Source organism: Ornithorhynchus anatinus, chromosome X5 (assembly GCF_004115215.2).
Source record: "Ornithorhynchus anatinus isolate Pmale09 chromosome X5, mOrnAna1.pri.v4, whole genome shotgun sequence".
Lineage (NCBI taxonomy): Eukaryota > Metazoa > Chordata > Mammalia > Monotremata > Ornithorhynchidae > Ornithorhynchus > Ornithorhynchus anatinus.
In genome coordinates, this window is record NC_041753.1 from 36,898,481 (window position 1) to 36,922,895 (window position 24,415).

Below are 24,415 nucleotides of genomic sequence, written 5' to 3' on the forward strand. Positions count from 1 at the left end.
TAATCCCCATTTTACTGATGAGGTAACTGAGGCACAGAGAAGTAAAGTGACTTTGCCAAGATCACACAACAGATTTGTGGCAGAACAGGAATTAGAACTCAGCTCCTTCTCACTCCTAGGCACGAACTCTATCCACTAGACCACACTGCTTCTCAACTGATTAACTGAATGTACAAATATATAAATAAAAACATCACATGAACTGAGGACAGGATTAGGTATATAAACTCCAAAGGGTGGGTGTTAGGAGTTAATCAGGAAAGGCTTCTTGGTAGTAATAATAATAATTATGATGATGGTATTTGTTAAGCACCTACTGTGTGCCAGGCACTCTACTAAACACTGGGGTGGGTACAAGCAAATTGAGCTGGGACACAGTACCTTGTCCCAAGTGGGGCTCACAGTCTCAATTCCCATTTTACAGATAAGATAACTGAGGCACAGAGAAGTGAAATTACTTGCCCAAGGTCACACAGCAGACAAGTAGTGGAGCCAGGATTAGAACCCATGACCTTCTGACTCCCAGGTCCGTGCTCTTTCCACTAGACCACGCTGTTTTTTTTGGTGGAGACAGGAATTCAAGGGGGTTTTAAAGAGAGGGATGATCTTTGAGGAATAGTGACAGTTACAAGAATAATCATGTTTAGACCCAAGGATGACAACATTTAGAGTTGTGGGTGGAGCAGATAGATCACAAGATTCATGAAGTTATTTTACAGTGTGAAATTTGGGCACAACCTCCAGTGAAATGACAAGATTTCAGAGAGGATATATCCATCAGAGGGGCTTTCCACAATACTGCATATATGTGAAAATGATTGTCACTTAGAAAAGAAATTGGGAGAACCATGTTAAATTGTTCATGTCAAGTTAAAAACACAGTGCCTACTTCAGTGCCTTACATTCAATGGAGATGCAAATGTTTGTTATAACTCTTAGAATCTGGCACTTGTCACTCAATTCCTGGTCTTGATAGAGTTAAAGAGAAAGAGTCTGACCCTTTCAACCCAAAGAATGCTTTACTATATCACAGACATTGTTTACTGTAGTCTTATTTAAGTAAAATGCAAGTTAAATACCCTGATCCTAATTGTCAACAAATGGGTTCTTACCACCATTTTGAATAATTCTCTTGAGGAAATCAGCCATGAGCTGTCTAAGAGGTCTTTTGTGCGGAAGGCCCAGCTGATGAGGAAACACAATGGATGTGTCCACAACGGTGTTATGGATGAGCTGTCAAACAAAAGTGAAGTTGCACTGAAACTCCTTTTTGTTAAAACTGCCTCTAGCAAAATAATTTCTCATGACAAAGTCCATGCCTGGAATGCAGTGTAAATGGTGTTCACGTCTAACAAATAAATATGTAGTCAGTCATATCATAAAGACTCCTTATTAAATGAAATTCTTAATTACAATCTCCAATTCCCTTCCCCATCTTCCCCACTCCTTCCATTTCCCTATTCCCAAACAAAGATTTAGAGAAGAGTCTTAGTTAAGCTTCGGTGTGTCTCCTTGATGCTATTCCTAAAGACTCAATAGGTCTTGGGAAGGGAGGCAAGACTCCACCCTGGTGAACATCAAAAAGGAAAGAAAGAATACTATGTAGCTGTACAGAAAGTCTGTACTGGACATAGCACTGTAACAAGTGAGCACAGAGATACTGGGAACTTGCCCTACAGGAGATGGCAATTCTTCAAACACACACTTAATTTGCATTTTTCCTTCTAAGCATTTTCTAAGCATTTTTCCTTCTAAGAAACAGACAAGCTATTATAAAGGTAAGTGCAAGATTGACTAGGTGACTAGGTGTAATAGAGATGAACTTCTTGAAAACATCTAATTGATATTATAGAAGAATATGTATAATTCTTTACCTTCAAGGCACATAAGTCACATTCAAAGCTATGTCCAATTAAAATGGTATCTGCGCTGAACAAGTTCAACAGCACTGCTTGTACATCTCGGATGGAGGTTGTGACATTCTTCAAGTTCTCTTCGGTCACTCCAGAAAATCTAATTTAAAACCAAATTATATGAAGCCTGAAGAGAACAGTAATGTAGTAGTCGTCACAGCAATGGTATTTATTGAGCACCTTAGTGCAATGCAGTGTACTAAGTCCTTGGGAGATACAACAGAAGGATAGAACAACATTCCCTGCCCAAAAGATTATACTCTCAACTCAGGAAAAAAGTTAAGACTCTATAATTCCATTATGAATGGATATATACTCATCTCAAACCATGCAGTTTTATGAATAAGCATACCTAGTGTTGTAATCAATGATTTCATTGTCCGGTTTAACAAATGTATCGTAGACAACCACGAGGTTGGGATCGACCACGGTCACTCTAGTAATTTCAAGTCCCTGGACTGTGTAGCTCTAAAATAAGATAAAAATATATAACTACATTTAGGATGCAAATTAAGTCGCCAAGTTATCAAAAAGTAAGAGGAAAATCTTAGAAGCTGTTATGACAAAATACAGTTTGCTACAATGACGTGGGGGGAGGTGTAGGGAAGGAGGAAGAGATAAGACTCCATATGCCGTGTTTGGGAAAATGAAGGCTGAGCTGGGACATGACTAAAGTCTACCAAGTTATGAAAGGTGTGGGTGAAGTTAATAAGGACTTGATATTCACCTGGATTAGGAGGAGGCCATGAAGCTGGAAGATGGCAGATTAAAAAAAATACCCACAGAGGAGAGACGCAGAAGAAAAAAAGCATGGAATTTGCCAAGCAGAAGAAGTTAATGAGACAAAAAATATCAGTAAGTTCAGGAAGATTTTGAAAAGTTCATGGGTAACAGGCCCACGATGGGTTATGTGAAAAATCAGGGATATTAGAAAATTAATCCCTAATAATGTGGATGCATGCGAAGGAGGGTAAAATCACTATTCTTTCAAACATTCTTTGGTGCCAAACTCAGACACTGAATACTGGGTTATACTGACAAACAATTGCCGTAACATGGAATAGAAATCTTATGTTACTGAATTATTGCAAATATTGCCAGAACAAAATCACTAGTTCTGAGAATCCCTAACTAAAGACTATTAAATATTTCAGGTATGGGGTTTGGGTTTTTTTGCTATTTGGGTAAATTTTAATATTTTATAGTGCTATGTCTACACACACACACACATTGAAAAAACACTATTTGTTCCTGGCTTTTCTTTGATTTCATTTTCATTACTGTTAGGGGCTCTAAAATCATATTGGATTAATTTCTAAAACATCCATTAATATTGCAACTCTGCCACAATGAGAATTCCAAGGATGCAAGAGATACTTTGGATAGGTTATTAGTCAAAATCCCCAACTTTAAAGACAAAGAAAATAGAAAAACAAGTACTGATCTGATTTTTAATGCCCTCGATAATAACTCCATCATACTCAAAAAGATACAAAAGGCAAATCTTTAAAGTGAAAGCTAACAGAGGCAACTGCATAGACACCAAAGAAAGGCTATATTTTACATTTCTTTAAGACTGAATAAAAACATCTTTGAGTTCAGGAACAAAGCTCAATTTACAAAGCTATGTTAGTTCAACCAATTAATTTGAAATGAAGATGAAACATACCATCTCGCTGTCCACTGCGTACACGCCAGGATTACCATCAAACGGAGGATATTTGATATATGTCTCCACAAAGCCATCCAGGTTTTCCTTTCTGCCATCGTGGACATGAAACTAAAAAAATGCCAAGTGCTGAATGAAGCATTATCAGGGTTGAGCTACTTTTTCCCTAAGGAGACTGGGAAAACTCTCAGTAGCCAGAGGTGCGAGTTCTAGGGATTGCTGATTGTCATGTGTCATACACAGGGGGAGTGTGAACGTGTGGGGTCACTACCATCTTCTGAGGGCCCAGATTAGCATTGGATTCCCTGTGTGCAATCAGGCAAATGCCTAACTTACCTTATTGAATCCTATGTCTGAAAATTATGTTTTAGAGTTGTACCTTGGCAGTTTGACATCCAGAAGAACCAATTCCACCATCGCAACAGCTATAGCGGGTTTCCAATCCACCAGCCACTATGTTTTTGTGTGTGTGTGTTAAAAAGAATAAATTATTTTTTAAAAATTTCAATAATCTTGTACACAAAAACTTTTTACAGTTTAATCCTGATTACAATGAAAGGCAAAGACACTTAATTCATAAATCCCAATATTCTACTTATAAAGAGTACTATTAATCTGCTCAGACACTAAGAAAGGAGAAGCATCAATCCACTCATTTAAGCAGATTTCCTAGGTCTGCTCTTGGAAGATTAATGATACTACCGTATCCCAGACTTATGATAATTATCCAGCAACTCTCTGACAACCGGGATCTATTTGCTTTATAAAAGACCTGCTTGGAAGCCTGAAGAATAAAAACTTGTTGTCCATATAATTGTATCCACAACACTTGCCTTCAAATCTCAGCATTTTTCCATAATGATAGGAGCATTCCTCTTTCTGAATGTGGCTGCCCGATGAAGTCACACTGTATATTTTCCCACAGCGACAGCAAAGCCGCCTGGTCGCTAAAACAAATGTGACATATGTTAGTTAATAAGCAGGAGATAAATTAGTTTCAGACATAAGAATGATTCTGGAAAGTGTTGCATGTAATTGGAGGGGAGCCTTACCATCCCTAAGTTCTATCAATTAGTGGTATCTATTGAGCACCTGACTGCCAAGCACTGAACCAAGTGCTTCAGAGACTACAGAATGAATAAGACACATGTCCCCTGACATCAAAGAGCCTACAGTGCAATGGGGAAGATGGAAAAAAAACGGATTTACATACAGTGAAATAATAATAATGAACACCAGAGGAAGAACAAGTTTTAAATTGGATACAATAAAAACATCTGGATAAAACGGCTGAAAAACTGGATGTATTTTTAAATGTGTGAAAATGTGGGCCAAAGTGACAAGGGTAAGTATACAAGTGCTAATCAATCCATAGCATTAATGACTGTGCACACGCAGACTCACGCATATTATAGCTGTCCCCCATAGAAGAAGTTATCACTGAAAGTGACTTTCACCTAAGAATGCATGTGCGCTTGGAAAGGCCAACGAAGGACTCACTGTTGTCCCTTGTTGTATTATTGTATTTAATGTTTGCAGCAACTGGTACTTTTTTTTCTTTTGCTTCCTTGTTTCAGTTCTATGCTAAACTTTGCTCAAAGAGAGCCACCCCATTCTTCATGGCGGTGTGCCATGCAGGTATGTCAATCAATCGATGGTATTTATTGAAAATTTGTGCAGAACATTGTACTAAGCACTTGAGAGAGTACGACACATTAGAATTGGTAGATGCAATACAATAGGGTTGGTAGGCATGATCCCTGCCCACAAGGAGCTTACAGCCTAGAGGAGGCAATGCACAATAAAATCAATTACAGATAGGGGAATTGGAAGAGCCTAAGGATATGAACAGAAGTGCTCTGGGGCTGAGGCTGGGGTGAATATCAAGTTTTTTAAAGAGTGCAGATCCAAGTGCATAGGCAACGCAGAAAGGAGAGGCAGCGTGGCCTAGTGGATCGAGCACAGACCTTGGAATCAGGACTGGGTTCTAGTCCTGGCCCTGCCTCTTGTCTGCTGGGTGGCAGAGGGGCTGTATGGGTGAAGGGAAACATGCACGGTTTCCTCTCCTGGACCAAGAGGCAGGCACAGAACCATGCGGCTCTGTTCTGGCTGCTTAGGAAGGATCATGCCCATCCGGGGCATTTCCCTCCATATCCCCTGGAGCTACCGCCCCTCCAGGAGAAAGAGAGGCCACTCCCGCGGGGGGAAGATGGCGTCTCTGGCGTGGCAGGGATTCAGACCATCCAACTGTGGTGGGTAGGTGCGGGGCTGCCATTAGACTGCATCATTTCAGTGGCAGACGTCTATCATAGGGGACAAAACACCGTGTGGGATCCCTCTAAACTGTAAGCTCGTTCTGGGAAGGAATCATGTCTGTATTGTATGTTCCCCAGCACTCAGTACAGTGTTCTGTTCTTCCACTGATTGATGGATAGATAGTTCAACCCCTTCTATTAGGAACTACTCATTGTGGGCAGAGAACGGGTCTACCAACTCTGTTTTATTGTACTCTGCCAAGCACCTACTACAATGCTTTGCACACAGGAAGCACTCAATAAATATGTTTGATTCATTGGAATTGGTAGATTTCATTGGATGCTCAGACATCTGCAATCCAACCAAATGCCTCTTAGGCAAATTGCATGCCCCCTGCGTTCCTCCCCACAATTTCATATCCATGCAGTAGTCAAGGCAGGATATAAATGCTTAGATCAGCATGGTAGTAGTTTTACTAGGTCTTTAGAGTACCTCTTTGCTTCTGGTGTTCCAATTTCAGCTCTCCATACAGAGGCTGTGTGGGTATCCTGTTGTTGCTCATTCTCACATTTCACCCACCATAGCTGTGTTACATCATGTAGCAATAGTATTTGATAAGCCCTTACTGTGTGCACAACAGTGTACTAAGCACTGGGAAAGAATACAGCATGGACTAGTAGATAAAGCCCGGGCCTGAGAGCCAGAGGACCTGGGTTCTAATCCTGGTCCTGCCACTTGCCTGCCTTGTGACCTTCTTTGTGCTTCGGTTTCCTCAGCTGCAAAATGGGGATGCAATACCTGTCATTTAACTTTATAATACACACAAAGAAAATTCACTTTTCAATACTCTTAAAACTTCACCTTCATTCACTTACCATCCTCGAGATACCATTTGTACCCTTCATTATAGAAGACAGCATTTCCTGGTCTTCCTGGATTTGGTTGGGGATAGTTATTTTCATATAATTGTTGTCCAGTTAAAATGTATTCTCTAAGATGTCTGTAGAGAGCAGCCCCCGCCATTCCTAAGCCAAAATAAGAGTCTTTAGTTAAAAGTTAAAAAAAGCCTTGATTTAATCGATCTTTGTTGGGTGCTAAAGTAGGTTCTGTGCTTCCAGTCCATTAGTTGGCAACCTAAATAAATACGACACAATCATACGATATTTTGAGAAAAAATAACATTAGCAGAAGCTACGTGTTTTTTAATGGTACAATTGCTAAAGCCTCATTTTGGAGCTAATTAAGTTGTAAACTAATTCTTTATCACAATACAACTATAAAATGATAGGTTCATCTGGACAAGAATGGGTATTTTTGCCAGGAGATTTCCTCCACCAATGGTCCAGGAATCTGCATAATTTGCCTGGGAATCACCCAATTAAGAACTGCTCTCTTGGGCAGTCCTAGCCTTAGCCCTTGCCACCCATCACCTCCTAGCTGAAGTCAGAACACTGCTCGAGATTCCTTAAGATAGAAGTCGCAGGTAGAACTGGGAGGAAAATACTATCTATTTAGTCTATGCCGGGCTGGGACGATTGACATTTGTTTCATGTCAAGGTATTAGACTTACCTCTTGTAAAACCATGGAAGAAAAATATTTCAAAAATATGCTAGTCACATGCAGACATGGTCAATAAATTCAGTCTGGCATTTTATGATTTCCCAACTTTCATATTCACCACCTTGCCTTCCATCAGTTAGTCTCTGACTAGACATTATGCAAAGATCAGGGGTACAAGGAGAGGAGTGAGTCTAACATGGAGTGTCATGCAGTATCATTTAAACATTAGGTGATCCAGGACAGCCACTCTTGCCAGTCTATACGAGGACAAAACTAAGAGACCCTAAACAGAATGGGTACTTGAAAAGAAAATGAAGTATTCAAAGACGAAAAATCTCTTCAAGGCCAATAAGATTTTAAGTCAATATCTGTTCATGCAAAATAGTGCATAAAATAACACACTCATTTCCAAACAGTACTGTTCTCTGGAAAAAAATCCATATCTGATAGGTGTGTTTTTGCCACCACTTAAAATACTTAGGAAGACAGTATATTGAAGTGTTATTCATAGTTGCTTAACCTTACCACGTGTTTCAGGTGTTGTAAATTTACTTTCACTGCTTCCTGTACTGACCGCACCCTGGTCTGAAATGAAGAAATAAAAAAATCTTCTGAGGACATTGCATTATTTTGTTATGAACCTGAAAAACACAGCTAGATAGTGTGTAATCACAGCCCTCACTTAAAAAAAAAAATTAGCCCTTTTGCTGTAACAAAAAATACCTAGCATGGATAAGCCTAACAAATAACTTTTAACCAATGAAGTTCCTAAATCCTATGGAACAGATTAATTCAACGATAAATTAGCAATTTTTGGTAGAGCCAAAATTTCTAGAATTGCTAGAGCCAAAATTATTATAATAATACACTTAAATACAAATGCAAATACACTTTGTATTCTTAGATTGTGAGCCTCCCCACAAGGGACAAGGACCATGTCTAATTCCCACCTGTTTATTTTCTCCCAATCAATCAATCTTATTTGAGCATTTACTATATGCAGAACACTGTACTACGCACTAGGGAGTGTATACTATAATAGAGTTGGCAGACATGTTCCCTGCTCACAAGGATCTTACAGGAGCTCCCAGTGCCTGGTGTGGGTAGGGATTGTCTCTCTTTATTGCTGAATTGTACTTTCCAAGCACTTAGTAGAGTGCTCTGCACACAGTAAGCACTCAATAAATGATTGATTGAAAGAATAAATACTACAGTGCTCTGCAGGAAGTGCATATTATTACTAATATTATTACTACTACTATGCTAGTGGTTTTAGAAGTTCAGTTAGGCATTAAGTCACGGCAACCACAAAAACTGTTAGCTGACAAACATATATAAGGTCTTATTCTGGAATATATTCATTCTATTTGCAAGATGTCCTTTGAGGAAGGGTGGGGGAAGAGGGAAAGGGGAACTAGGAAGTTAGAACTATGCCAAAGCTCTTCAGTCAATTTCAAAAGTTCATTTCTCGGGTACTACTCCTGAACATAGTATATTTATAATAAACACGTTCCAAGACATTGGGTATGTCTAAACCCAATATAAAAGTTACATGCATAGCTTTCCCTCAATAAGGTCACATTCAGATACCCTATTCTAAAGTGTGGACTTATCTGCCTGTGAGTTTAACCAAAGTGCCAAATCTAATGCCCATATAAATGTGGTTCAAGTAGTGGGCACACATTACCATTCTCACTTGTGGAGGCGGTGGAGAAATATGGAAGAGGAGGGAGAAGGAACAGGAAGAATGGCTGTTTGGCAAAAATAAATAAATAAACCCTAAACCACCTCATACATTTTTCATGAAAAAATGTTCCTCTTTAGTGAAGGCTGTAAAATTTTTCATCTTACCACTCAGAGGTTTAGGAATTGGATTTCTCAGTTTTTTCAGAGTATTAACGGCAATGTTCAAATACATCTTTTTACTGCCACAACGGTCATATATTGCCTTCTCTTCTTTTTTTGCCTAGGTTACAAATTGAAGTCTTACTGAGCAGGAACAAAGGATTCTAGACATTTGTGTGTGAACAACAAATCAATTTCACTATGGACACGTAGGCACAGAAATGAAAAATACAGATCTACATCCAAACATGTGTGCACTATTAAGATTCCTATAGTGTAGAGATAATAAGGTCTACTATAGGCTAGTGTATTAATTATTTTACTCCAGGAACATAAATTCTTAAAATGTAAGGGAACACCTGAGAGTCCCCTTCTTTTTGTCATCCATCCCAGCATACTCATATTCCCTTCACTGCCACTGAGGTGAGGAGTGATGTGCTCAAGGACAGGAAAGGACAGGAAAGAGTTACAGACAATTGTGATCTAACTGTGTCTTCCTGCGGAGCCCCTTTAGTGGATGCTCCTCTTCTTTGGGGGTCTGGGTTTTAAACTTACACTAGGAAACAGTCAAGTGTGAAGAGGATGTGTGGCATAATTACTGGAGAGACAACAATTAATCAATCAGTGGTACTGATTGAGCACTTACAGAGCACTGTACTAAGTGCTTGGGAGATGTGTTCCCTGCTTTTTTAGAGGGGGAGACAGCATTACAAAATATTATGGATATGTGCATGAGTGCTGTGGGTTGAGGGTGGGGAAATATCAAGTGCTTAAAGGGTACAAATCCAAGTGCACAGATGGCACAGAAGGGAAAGGAGGGTAAGGGAAAGGGTAAGGCTTAGTTGGGAGGTAAATTGGGAGGGTAACCTTATTTGGGAGGGTAAGGCTTAGTTGGAGAAGGACTCTTGGAGGAGATGTGATTTTAGTAAGGGTTTACAGGTGGAGAGAGAGGCAGTCTGTCAGATTGGGGAGGGAATTCCAGGCCAGAGGGAGGATGTGGGGCAGGAGGCTGGTGGGGGGATAGATGAGACTGAGGTTAGTAGGTTGGTATTATTATATTGGCAAAGTGTATGGGCAGGGTTGTAGAAGGAAATCACTGATGTAAGATAGGAGGGGAAGAGAGGGTTAGAGTGCCTTAAAGCTGATGGTAAGGAGGTTTTGTTTGATGTGAAGGTGGGTGGGTAATCACTGGAGGTTATTGAGGAGAAGGGAGAGGTGGACTCAAGTTTGTTTTTTTTTAGAAAAATGATCTGGGCAGCAGAGTGAAATTTCCCACCAGAAAGGGGAGAAAGAGCAGGCAGGGAGGTCCACAATAGTCAAGGCAGGAAATGATGAGTGCTTGGATCAGCATGGTAGCAGTTTGAAGGGGAATGGGCAGATTTTAGAGATCTTGGGAAGGTAGAATTGACAGGACTTTGTGATAGATTATGTGGATGGAATGAGGGAGGAGCCAAGGATAATGCCAAGATTACAGGCTTGTGAGATGGGGAGGATGGTGATGTTTTCTACAGTGATAGGGAAGTTGGAGGAGGACAGGATTTGGGTGGGAAGATGATTGAGATGGAGATAAATGTGAGCTCAAACAGCAAATTTAGAATCATAATTTAAATTACTTACCAATTAAAAGCCTACAGAGACAATGCATCTAGGATGCTTACAGTTTACCTCATACACTAAATATCTCCAAGGAATGATGTAATTACGTATATTAAGTATTTACTCAAAGTCTTGGAAAATTTACTCAAAGTCTTAGAAAATTTGAGTTTAAACATTTTAGTACTCCAGATTCATAATAGTCAGGTTCGCTGAAGCATTATAAGAGTGAGCACAAAATTCTAGTGGCAGCTAAAGAAAACAAATGAATCTGATGCTCATTACAGTCAGAAAAACAAACAAACCAACAACTGGGTTCCAGTCAACCTAAGCCTCTAAATTGTCCAAGATGACATTAAATGGAGAAAGCATTTTAGGCTGAATGAAACCATCTTACAGAAGTATAAGGGTAAGAACCATCTTACACATCCAGTATGGAAAAGGATATGTAACCCCAAATGTTGAAGTCCCAAGCCACAAAAAGGATCTAAAACTTTTTTCCCCCAACAGAATTAAAATGGGTACATAGATTTCAGTCCAAGTTTTAATTTTGTGGCTGATATAAGGAATGAGGTAATAAGTACTAACCTCCTCAAAAGCCTCATTCATAGTTTTGCCATGCTCCAAATGTTCTTTCACAAACAAGTTGAGGTATCTTTGTCTTGTTTCCTGAGGTACTTTGGGTGTAGAATATGGTATTCCTAAAGATCTTTTCCACTTAGTAACCTAAAAGATTCATTTATACTTCCAGTAATGTATTTTGGATAAAAAAATTTAACTAAGAGTTTAGAATAGTAACATTTTAAAAAGCTCTGAACTCATGAAGTACTCAGAATAATAAAAGTAATAAAAACTCCAAGATGAGGTAAACATGAAATATCAAGGGAATGAATGGCTCTTTTGTTAGATCCTATAAATATGATTTAAATATTTTATTTCTTTTCTTAAAACAAATCTGATTTGGAGATTACGGTTCATCACCCTAGAGATGTCCCTTAATATTTCAATATTTTATATATTTTATATTTTATTAGTCTTACTCAATTTAGCACTTTGCAGATGCTTACTATACAGTGAGAAATCCTTCAATTATATTTATTAAGCACTTACTGTGTATAGAACACTGTACTAAGCACTTGGGAGAGTACACTATAACAGAGGTAGGAGATGTATTCTCCACATAAAAAGGACCTTACCAAATCCTTGGTATCTGAAGCTATCACCGCTGACCTGGGATATATATGTGAGATGAGAGACACATCTTGCACATAGTTCTCATGAAACTCTTTTGGTGCTTGTCATTTGGTGGAAAAACAGAATTCCTCATCTTCCCACCCACCCAATCATTCATCTGTCCTCCCCCTGACTTTCCTATCTTGGTAGACACTTAGTACACTATTCTGCACATAGTAAGTGCTCAATAAATACCAACATCCTCCCTGTCTCACAAGCCCAGAACCTTGGCTTTATCCTCTCATCTTTTCATTCAACCCACACATTCAATCTGGCACAAAATCCTGTTGGTTCTACCTTCACAGCATCTCAACTCCACCCTTTTCTCTCCATCCAAACTGCTACCACACTGATCCAAGAACTCATCATTTCTCATTGTGACTACTGCATCAGCCTTCTCACCCATCTCCCTGCATTCTATCTCTCTCCTCTCCACTTAACTTTTCTGGCTGGATCATGATGATGGTATTTGTTAAGCGCTTACTATGTGTCAAACACTGTTCTAAGCACTGGGGTAGATACAGAGTAATCAGGTTGTCCCATGTGGGGCTCACAGTCTTAATCCCCATTTTGCAGATGAGATAACTGAGGCCCAGAGAAGTTAAGTGACTTGCCCAAAGTCACACATATCTCCCCACTCCTCAAAAACCTCCAATGGTAGCCCACATCAAACAGAAACTCCTCACCCTCATCTTTAAGGCACTAAATCAGATGCTCTCTTCCTCCGACCTGACTTCATTTATTTCCTACCACAAACCAACCAGAACACTCTGCTCCTCTAACACCAACCTACTCTCTGTACCTCGATCTCGTCTATCCTGCCACCAACCCCTTGACTACATTCTCTCTCTCTTGCCTGCAAATCCCACCCTCTTCCCCACTTCGTATCCAACGGTCCACCATTCTCCTCACCTTCAAAACCCTTTTAAAATCCCCATCCACCCTCCCTTGTTGACTATGAACTTGGCTGTGTATCCTCTCAGCAGCTTGATACTCACCCCAGTCCCCAACATTTATGTTCTTATTCTCTATCTACTAATTTCCCTATCCTTAATCTATGTTAATGTCTTTCTCCCCCTGTAAACTGTAAGTACTTTGTGATGTGGGATCACAGCAACACTCTTGTATCACACTCTTCCAAGCCCTTAGTACAGTGCTCTGCACACAGATAGAGCTCAATAAATACCATTGATGGATTGATTGGTGTCAGGATTGCATTCCTTAAAAAGGGCTGTTCTGATAGTAAGGATGCTGTTAATGGCATGGATGTTTCTCCTCGACATGAGACCAGAATGGGGTGGCTTATGTTTCCCAAGACTTTAGGATTTGGGCGAAGAGGGGGTAATAATAATAATAATGATGGTATTTGTTAAGTGCTTACAATGTGCTAATTACTATTCTAAGCGCTGGGGTAGATACAAGATAATCAGGTTGGACACAGTCCTGTCCCACATGGGGCTCACAGTCTTAATCCCCATTTTACAGATAAGGTAACTGAGGCCCAGAGAAGAGAACTGACTTGCTCAAGGTCACACAGCAAAGTGGCAGAGCGGGGATTCTGACTCTCAGGCCTATGGTCTATACACTGTCGACCATCCCCTCCTCCTCCGTACCTTATCTCACCTTGGCTTCACGGACTCTGTCCTCTCCTGGTTCTCCTCTTACCTCTCTGGCCGATCATTCTCGGTCTCCTACGCTGGAGCCTCCTCCCCCTCCCATCCTTTAACTGTTGGAGTTCCTCAAGGGTCAGTTCTTGGCCCTCTTCTGTTCTCCATTTACACTCACTCCCTCGGTGAACTCATTCGCTCTCACGGCTTTGACTACCATCTCTACGCAGATGACACGCAGATCTACATCTCCGCCCCTGTCCTCTCCCCCTCCCTTCAGGCTCGCATCTCCTCCTGCCTCCGGGACGTCTCCACCTGGATGTCTGCCCGCCACCTAAAACTCAACATGAGCAAGACTGAGCTCCTCATCTTCCCTCCCAAGCCCGGTCCGCTCCCAGACTTCTCCATCACCGTGGATGGCACGACCATCCTTCCCGTCCCGCAGGCCCGCAATCTCGGTGTCATCCTTGACTCGTCCCTCTCGTTCACCCCACACATCCTATCCGTTACCAAGACCTGCCGGTTTCACCTCTACAATATCGCCAAGATCCGCCCTTTCCTCTCCACCCAAACGGCTACCTTACTATTACGGGCTCTCGTTATATCCCGGCTAGACTACTGTGTCAGCCTTGTCTCTGACCTCCCTTCCTCCTCTCTCGCCCCGCTCCGGTCTATTCTTCACTCCGCTGCCCGGCTCATCTTCCTGCAGAAACAATCTGGGCATGTCACTCCCCTTCTTAAACAACTCCAGTGGTTGCCTATCGACCTCCGCTCCAAACAAAAACTCCTCACTCTAGGCTTCAAGGCTCTCCATCACCTTGCCCCTTCCTACCTCTCCTCCCTTCTCTCTTTCTACCGCCCACCCCGCACGCTCCGCTCCTCTGCCGCCCACCTCCTCGCCGTCCCTCGGTCTCGCCTATCCCGCCGTCGACCCCTGGGTCACGTCCTCCCGCGGTCCTGGAACGCCCTCCCTCCTCACCTCCGCCAAACTGATTCTCTTTCCCTCTTCAATACCTTACTTAAAAATCACCTCCTCCAAGAGGCCTTCCCAGACTGAGCTCCTCTTCCCCCTCTACTCCCTCTGCCATCCCCCCTTTACCTCTCCGCAGCTAAAGCCTCATTTTCCCCTTTTCCCTCTGCTCCTCCACCTCTCCCTTCCCATCCCCACAGCACTGTACCCGTCCGCTCAACTGTATATATTTTCGTTACCCTATTTATTTTGTTAATGAATTGTACATCGCCTTGATTCTATTTAGTTGCCATTGTTTTTACGAGATGTTCTTCCCCTTGACGCTGTTTAGTGCCATTGTTCTTGTCTGTCCGTCTCCCCCGATTAGACTGTAAGCCCGTCAAACGGCAGGGACTGTCTCTATCTGTTGCCGACTTGTTCATCCCAAGCGCTTAGTACAGTGCTCTGCACATAGTAAGCGCTCAATAAATACTATTGAATGAATGAATGAACAGTAGGCCATGAAAAATGAACAGATCCATTCCCTGCCTACAATAAGCTTACATCTAAGGGGGGAGACAGACATTAATATAAACAAATGACAGACCTGTAAATAAGTGCTATGAGGCTGGGAGGGAGCACAAAAAAAGGGAACAAGTCAGGGGGTTGCAGAAGGGAGTGGGACAAGAGGAAAGGAGGGCTTAGTCAGGGAAGGCCAGTGCCCCTCACTTGTAAATATATACAAGCAGTAGAACATACACTAGAATTGTTTGTCACCCACTTTTCATTCACCACTATAGACTAAGGCACTTAAATTGTCTTTAGCAGAGGGGTAGGGAGGGGTCTTTTCCATTTTTTTTCCCCAAGAAATGGAAAAAAAAAACCCCAAAAAACCCAGAATACTTTTATCCTTCATTAGGACAGTGATGTCAGCCATAGGGATTTTTTGGTGAAATTATTTATTTAAAACTACGGGAGACAAGCACCCTCTACTTCTAAGGCCAGAGAAAATTTTTCAAAATACTCCAAGGAAAAGAGGTTAAAGAAAAGCAAAAACTTAGATTTACAGACTTTTCAATCTGTTTTCTAAAAACCAAAGCTCCCCATCCCCACTCTAAACACAGTTCCTTCTCAAAGGCTCTTGTTAATGGAACTACAGCACAAAATAGAATAATTTATCTCTTCCCCCCTACTCTTAACCTGGAGGAAAAATGCATATATTCAAAACCACAATTCCCAGAAGTGACCATTTTTGGGGCTAGGTCAAGTGAAAGACACAGATGATGAAGAAAGACTATTAAATAAAAGTGAACACTAAATATACAAAGACCAGTTTTTAACTCTCCTTTAAAGCATCCATGTCATAGGGATTATCAGGTGATATTACTGAGACAACTAAACCCACCCTCTAATTCTGAGGCCGGAGAAATGTTTTCAAAATGCACCAAGGAAAAAAAGTTTAAAGAAGAATGTAATTTTACATTTAGAGTCTCTTCTGCTGCCAAACAACCTGCTTTCTAGAATCCATAACTCCTCACCATTCCTTCCACATACAGCACCTTCTAAAAGGCTATAGTTAATGGAACTATCTATTAAATGAAATTATTCAATTATCTTTCCTCCCTTAATCCTAAGAAAAATACACATACACATGTATATTTATATATATTTATATATATATATATATATATACACACTTACAAATATATCCCTATACACATGTATATATATATATGTATATATATCGGGATTAGGACTATGAGTCTCATATGAGAGATGGACTGTGTCCAACCTGATCATCTTGTATCTATCCCAGTGCTTGGCACATGCACTTACAAATACTGTTAAAAAAAATGTACTTGCATTTTTCTTCTCTGCATTTTTTTGGGGGGGTGTATATCTATATATAAAATAATCATAGTATTTGTTAAGTGCTTACTATGTGCCAAGCACTGTTCTAAGCACTGGGGTAGATACAAGGTAATCAGTTTATCCCACATGGGGCTCACAGTCTTAATCCCCATTTTACAGATGAGGTAACTGAGGCACAGAGAAGTTAAGTGGCTTTCCCAAGGTCACAGAGTAGACAAGGTGTGGAGCCGGGATTAGAACCCATGTGCTCTGACTCCCAAGCCCGTGCTCTTTCCACTAAACTACGCTGTACACACACACTTGTTCTTGTCTTATGCTGCTGAGTTGTCTCCAACCCATAGCGACTCCATGGACATAGCTCTCTCAGAATGCCCCACCTCCATCTGCAATCATTCTGGTAGTGTATCTATAAAGTTTTCACACACACACACACACACATATATATATATATATATGTATATACACAAAAAATACACACTTCCTAAGTGCCCCTTTTTATGGCCAGGGCAGTGGAAAGACGTGAAGGATGAAATACTATCAAATAAAAATAGAATAGCTTTTTTACCCTCCTTACAGTCATTCATTTATATTTATTGAGCACTTATTGTGTGCAAATCACTATACTAAGCACTTGGGAGAGTATAATATAACAAGAGACACATTCCCTGCCCACAATGAGCTCTTTAAAGCATTTATATCAGCAATACAGATTTTGGGTAAAATAATTTATTTAAATCTACTGGAGATACTCCCTAATTCTGAGAGCGTAGGAAATTTTGTAGAACACTCCATGGAAAAAAGGAGAAAAAAAATTAAACTTAGATCTACAGGCTTTTCTGTTGCCAAACAACTTATTTTCTAAAAACCATAACATCCCCCCCATGACAGCCCCTTCAAAATGGCTCTACTTCTAAAAGGCATTATTTAGCTATTTCTCCCCACTTCAATTATCCCTTATTTAACAAAACCAAAATACTGTTTGAAGAATAAATTTCACAAAGTTGAAATTCCAACTTTCAACAGTTCTTCAAATTTCCCTCCAAAATGGCTAAAAATCTGAATCCTGTGAAGAGATAGTACTTCTGATGCAGAATAAAGATACTGCAAGGTAATACTGGATTACCAAAGTGAAATGAACCTTCGGGGAAACCATAAAGGCCTTATGGTAACTCATGGAAAATTACCATGTGCACTTGTTTTTTTCTGAAGTAGAAACTTCAGGTACACATAGGCCTCCAAATTTAAAAGAAGACCCCAGTGGGACCTCCTCTGCCTCCCCAAAACCGAGAGGAGAAGACACTGTAGAACACACAGTCCCAGTCTCTGTGATTGCCTGCCTTCCAGAACATTCTCAACTTCAGCCCCTCCCCCACCTGCATGAATCGGGGTTGAAAAAGGCCTTGTAACAATATTTAGAAAACTGAGAAGCCTGCTCTGGAAACTGCTCTCACTGACTCTCCTCAACCCCACATCTTTCCCCCATTCTCCATACCACCCCCAACATTGGGTAACCCTTCTCCCCAAGACACCCCACTTTCCTACCAGCTCCAAGCTCTGGAACAACCTCCTTAGTATCTGAAATGGCACCTCTCCACAAAGGAATCACATGACCTGTTCCTCAAAACCTTGCCACCCAGTGGTTCTGCACATGCAAAGCACCCTGCCATATGGACTCCATTTTACTCTCTGCTCACCATATGGACTCCATTTTAGCCCTCAGCTCTCCATATAGTTATTACACATTGCTGTAAGTAACCCCTATACTACCCGATGCCTCACCCAAATCTCATGCAATCCCTACCCCTAAATCACCCTACAACTTCATTTAAGTGTGAATTCGTGAATCTCTACTCCTCATCCCTCCAGTCTGCACCTTCTCACCCTCTTAGACTGTGAGCCTTATTATTATTACTATTCTGGTATTTGTTAAGTAAATTCCTCCTCATCCCTCAAGTCTGCACCTTCTCACCCTCTTAGACTGTGAGCGTTATTATTATTACTATTCTGGTATTTGTTAAGCACTTATTGTGTACCAAGCACTGTGGTAGATATAACATAATCAGGTCAGACACAGGCCCTGTCCCACATGGGGCTCACAGTCTAAGTAGGAGGGAGAATAGGTAGAGAATTCCCATTTTACAGGTGAGGAAACTGACACACAGAGAAGGTAAGTGACTTGCTGAAGGTCACACAGCAGGGAATGGGTGGAGTCAAAATTAGAATCTGGTTCCTCTGACTCCCAGACCCATGCTCTTTCCACTAGACCATGCTGCTCGGGACTAGAATACCCTTTCCCTCCTTATCCAACAGACCACCACTCTCCGCACCTTCCAGTCCCTCCTTTTAAATTTATATCTCCTCCAAGAGGCCTAAGCAATGAGCACTGCGCAGTTAGCACAGAGCACAGTACTAAATGTTTGGGAAAATACAATACACAATCTCTCCTATAAGTTGCTCAGAGGCTAGAAGGAGAAAGAAATATTAAAATAAATTACAGACAGGGGAAATGGTAGAGAGTGTATGGATATGTATATAAGTGCAGTGGGGTCGAGGGTGGGGCGAAAACCAAGGGCTTAAGGATACAGAACCGAATGCATATTTTTTAATGGTATTTGTTAAGCGCTTACTATGTGCCAGGCAATGTACTAAGTGCTGGGGTAGATACAAGATGATCAGGTTGGACACAGTTCATGTACCACACGAGGCTCACAATTTTTATCCCCATTTTATAAATAAGGTAATTGAGGTACAAAGAAGTTAAGCAACTTACCTAAGGTCACAAAGCAAAGTGGCAGAGTCAGGATTAGAACCCAGGTCCTCTGACTCCAAGGCCCATGCTCTTTCCACTAGGCCAGGCTGCTGCTCGCATAGGTCAGAAAGAGTGGAGGGCACATATTGAAAATGAAGGATAAGTTCAGGAAGGCCTCATGGAGATCACTGTAATCATCATGAATGGTATTTACTGAGTACTTACTATGTTCAGAGCACTGTACTAAGCGCTTGGGGGAGTACACTGCAACAGAATTAGCAGACCTGTTCCCTGTTCACAGTGACCTTACAGTCTAGAGGGGGATATAAACCAAGTGCATAGAGGATGCAGAAGGAAGACTGTAAACTCACTGTGGGCAGGGAATGTGTCTGTTTATTGTTGTATTCTCCCAAGTGCTTCATACAGTGCTCTGCACACAGCAAGTGTTCAATTAATACTATTGACTGACTGACTGAGACAGAGCTAAGGAAAAGAGGGCTTAACTGGGGAAAGCATCTTTGAAGAGATGTGACCTTAATAATGTTTCTTCAAAGGTTGGAAGAGTGGTGTCTGGTGTATATGGAGGAGGAAGATGTGGGTAAGAGGTGAGTGGTGAGATGGATGAGACTGGGGCACAGTGAGTAAGCTGGTACTAGAGGCGCAAAGTGTGCGGGCTAGACTTTTGGTAGGGGATAAATAAGGTAAGGTAGGACCGAGTGAGCTGATGGCTTTAAAGTCAATGGTAAGGAGCTTCTATTTGAAGCAGAGGTGGATGGGCAACCACTAGAGGTTCTTGAGGAGTGGAGAGACACATATTGAATATATTTTAAGAAAAATGATCCATGCAGCAGTGTGAAGTATGGAGTGGAGTGGGGAGAGACAGGAGGAAGGTCAGCCAAGAGGCAGCTGTAGTAGTTAAGGTGGCAGGAAATATGTCTCATTTTTATATTGTACTCTCCCAAGTGCTTACTACAGTGCTCTGCACAGAGTAAGTGCTCAATAAATACAATTGACTGATTGCTTGGGTAAGTGTGATAGGAGTTTGTATGAAGAGGAAAGGGTGGATTTTAATAATAATAATAATAATGTTGGTATTTGTTAAGCGCTTACTATGTGCCGAGCACTGTTCTAAGCGCTGGGGTAGACACAGGGGAATCAGGTTGTCCCACGTGGGGCTCACAGTCTTAATCCCCATTTTACAGATGAGGGAACTGAGGCACCGAGAAGTTAAGTGACTTGCCCAAAGTCACACAGCTGGCAAGTGGCAGAGCCGGGGTTTGAACCCATGACCTCTGACTCCAAAGCCCGTGCTCTTTCCAGTGAGCCACGAATGTTGTAATGGTAGAACTCACAGGATTTGATGATGGAATGAGTATGCGGGTTCAACAGAGAGATTAGGTGAGGACAATTTCATTCATTCAATAGTATTTATTGAGCGCTTACTATGTGCAGAGCACTGTACTAAGCACTTGGAATGTACAAGTCGGCAACAGATAGAGACAGTCCCTGCCCTTTGATTGGCTTACAGTCTAATCGGGGGAGACAGGCAGACAATAACAGTGGCAATAAATAGAGTCAAGGGGAAGAACATCTCCTAAAAACAATGGCAACTAAATAGAATCAGCGCGATGTACATCTCATTAAACAAAATAAACAAAATAAATAGGGTGATAAAGATATATACAGTTGAGCGGACGAGTACAGTGCTGAGGGGGTGGGACAGGAGAGGGAAAGGGGGGAGAAGAGGGTTTAGCTGCAGAGAGGTGAAGGGGGGGTAGAGGGAGCAGAGGGAAAAAGGGGGGAGCTCAGTCTGGGAAGGCCTCTTGGAGGAGGTGAGCTTTAAGTAGGGTTTTGAAGAGGGGAAGGGAATTCGATTGTCGGAGGTGAGGAGGGAGGGCCTTCCAGGACCGTGGGAGGACGTGGCCCAGGGGTCGACGGCAGGATAGGCGAGACCGAGGGACGGTGAGGAGGTGGGCGGCAGAGGAGCGGAGCGTGCGGGGTGGGCAGTAGAAAGAGAGAAGGGAGGACAGGTAGGAAGGGGCAAGGTGATGGAGAGCCTTGAAGCCTAGAGTGAGGAGTTTTTGTTTGGAGCGGAGGTTGATAGGTAACCACTGGAGGTGTTTAAGAAGGGGAGTGACATGCCCAGATCGTTTCTGCAGGAAGATGAGCCGGGCAGCGGAGTGAAGAATAGACTGGAGCAGGGCGAGAGAGGAGGAAGGGAGATCAGAGAGAAGGCTGACACAGTAATCTAGCCGGGATATTACGAGAGCCTGTAGCAGTAGGGTAGCCGTTTGGGTAGAGAGGAAAGGGCGGATCTTGGTGATATTGTAAAGGTGAGACCGGCAGGTCTTGGTAACGGATCAGATGTGTGGGGTGAACGAGAGAGACGAGTCAAAGATGACACCGAGGTTGCGGGCCTGAGAGACGGGAAGGATGGTGGTACCATCCACGGTGATAGGGAAGTTTGGGAGAGGACCGGGCTTGGGAGGGAAGATGAGGAGCTCAGTCTTGCTCATGTTGAGTTTTAGGTGGCGGGCAGACATCCAGGTGGAGACATCCTGGAGGCAGGAGGAGATGCGAGCCTGAAGGGAGGGGCAGAGGACAGGGGCAGAGATGTAGACCTGCGTGTCATCTGCGTAGAGATGGCAGTCAAAGCCGTGAGCTCGAATGAGTTCACCAAGGGAGTGAGTGTAAATGGACAATAGAAGAGGGCCAAGAACTGACCCCTGAGGAACTCCAACAATTAAAGGATGGGAGGGGGAGGAGGCGCCTGCCAAGGAGACCGAGAATGACCGGCCAGGGAGATAAGAGGAGAACCAGGAGAGGACGGAGTCCGTGAAGCCAAGGTGAGATAAGGTGTGGAGGAGGAGGGGATGGTTGACAGTGTCAAAGGCAGCTGAGAGGTCAGGGAGGATTAGAATGGAGCAGGAGCCATTGGATTTGGCAAGAAGGAGGTCATGGGTGACCTTAGAGAGAGCAGTCTCGGGAGAGTGGAGGGGACGGAAGCCAGATTGGAGGGGGTCCAGGAGAGAATGGGAGTTAAGGAATTCTATTGTCAATGATGGGAAACATGGAGAGGACAGGGTTTGGGCGGGAAGATAACATGTTTAGGACATGTTAAGTTTGAGGTGTCGGCAGGACATCCAAGTAGAGATGTCCGAAGGCAAGAGGAAATACAAGATCACAGAGAAGGAGAGTGGTCAACTAGGAGGATAGTGATATTGTCAATGATGGGAAACATGGAGAGGACAGGGTTTGGGCGGGAAGATAAGATAACATGTTTAGGACATGTTAAGTTTGAGGTGTCGGCAGGACATCCAAGTAGAGATGTCCGAAGGCAGGAGGAAATACAAGACCACAGAGGAGAGTGGTCAGGGCTGGAGATGTAGACTTGAGAATCATCACCAAAGAGATGGTAGCAAAAGCCATAGGAGTGAATGAGTTCTCCAAAGGAGTGGAGAGGTGATTTTGGTGGGGCTTTGAACGTGGTGATAGTAGTGGACTGTCAGATACAAAGGGAGAGAAAATTCCAGGTCAGAGGGAAGATGTGAGCAAGCCATCGGTGGCAGTCTAGACAAGAGTGTGGTAGAGAGTGTAGATTGACATTGGGAGAGGCGAAGTGTGAGGGTCGGAGATAAGCAAGGTAAGTGGGAGAGGGGTTGACTGACTGAATGTTTTAAAGTTGATGGTAAGGAGTTTCCATTTGATGAGGAGGGAGGAGGACAACCAAAGGAGGATTTGATTTATAGAAGCAGCGTGGCTCAGTGGAAAGAGCCTGGGCTTCGGAGTCAAAGGTCATGGGCTCGACTCCCGGCTCTGCCACTTGTCAGCTGTGTGACTGTGGACAAGTCACTTAACTTCTCTGTGCCTCAGTTACCTCATCTGTAAAATGGGGATTAACTGTGAGCCTCATGTGGGACAACCTGATTACCCTGTATCTACCCCAGCACTTAGAACAGTGCTCTGCACATAGTAAGCGCTTAACAAATGCCAGCATTATTATTTGATGAGAGAGGAGGCCTGGACTGAACAGTGGTTTAGAAAAGTGAACTGAGCAGCAGAGTAAAGTAAAGACCAGAGAGGGAACAGTCAGGAGGCAGAAAAGTCAGTGAGAGGGGCTTGCCTGGTCACACACTTCCCCAACTTACTCACCTCTGACCACTTGCTCCATTTGGACACAAACAGGATATCATCATTAAGTGACAATGCACAATTTCTAACCGTTCCATTGCCAAACTACCACCGTCCGATCACAGCCTCCAAGACCACAATAGGGTGGCCATTTGTCCAGCTTTCAGCTGGTCTGATCCCTATTGGGTATTGTACGCTTGTGGGGAGAGGAGGGAGTTTCAGGTATTTCTGAATGCTGTCAGTGGGTACCTGACCTCCACATCTCACAGTTGTTCTTTGCCTGCCCCAAAGATCTCCAAACTCCTGACCCTCTTCACCTCTCCCCATGCTCACAACCCCCTCCTGGACTCCCTACCAACCATCCTTCCCTTGAGGCAAAAGTCCACCTCCTCAATACCACTCTTTCTACAGAACTTACTGTCCTTGCCCTCTCTTTCTCTGTTATTCATGTCCACAAACACTCATCAACTACCTCCTCTGATCCGGCACTGGTGCAGCTGAATGTAACCCATGGAAATACAGAATCCAGCCTGACTTCCACCTCTTTAAATTTATCCTTACCTCTTATGAAACTGTGCCCTCTTCTCAGCAAAAAATTAAATATTATCCTATATAGTTAATATTACATTTATTGTAGTTACACTTGTATTTTAAAATATTTATAGAATTTCAAAATATGCATTTTAATGTCTGTTTCCCATTCTAAAATGTAAGCTCTCTGTGGGCAGGAAATGTGTCTACCAATTCTGTTGTATTATACTCTATCAAATGCTTAATACAGCATGCTGCACTCAGTAAGAGCTCAAAAAATACCATGGATTAACTGCTTGATAATAACTGTGGTATTTGTGAAGCACTCCCTATGTGCTGAGCACTATACGAAGGGCCTGAATAGATACAAGATGATCAGGTCAAACACAGTACCGTCCCACATGGCACTCGCAAACCTCCTTCATCCACTCCCTCCGAACTCACTCTCTTTACTGTCTTTCTGACCCCTCGGTGCCATCACCGTCATCCTCTATTACCCTGCTCCA

The 24,415-nt window shown here is 42.5% G+C and overlaps 1 protein-coding gene across 2 annotated transcripts in view; it reads right to left on the bottom strand.

The window, feature by feature from the left end:
- Positions 1 to 24,415, bottom strand: part of LOC100086865 (RNA exonuclease 1 homolog) — a 44,814-nt gene that overhangs the window by 2,486 nt on the left and 17,913 nt on the right. For both annotated transcript variants that reach the window (XM_029054837.2, XM_029054836.2), the window contains exons 6-15: positions 11,426 to 11,563; positions 9,251 to 9,365; positions 7,925 to 7,984; positions 6,714 to 6,863; positions 4,416 to 4,529; positions 3,962 to 4,035; positions 3,583 to 3,693; positions 2,266 to 2,381; positions 1,875 to 2,013; positions 1,113 to 1,233 (exon numbers count right to left, since the gene is read on the bottom strand). In XM_029054837.2, the coding sequence (XP_028910670.1) occupies positions 1,113 to 1,233; positions 1,875 to 2,013; positions 2,266 to 2,381; positions 3,583 to 3,693; positions 3,962 to 4,035; positions 4,416 to 4,529; positions 6,714 to 6,863; positions 7,925 to 7,984; positions 9,251 to 9,365; positions 11,426 to 11,563 (1,138 nt within the window). The remainder of the gene's footprint in view (positions 1 to 1,112; positions 1,234 to 1,874; positions 2,014 to 2,265; positions 2,382 to 3,582; positions 3,694 to 3,961; positions 4,036 to 4,415; positions 4,530 to 6,713; positions 6,864 to 7,924; positions 7,985 to 9,250; positions 9,366 to 11,425; positions 11,564 to 24,415) is intronic.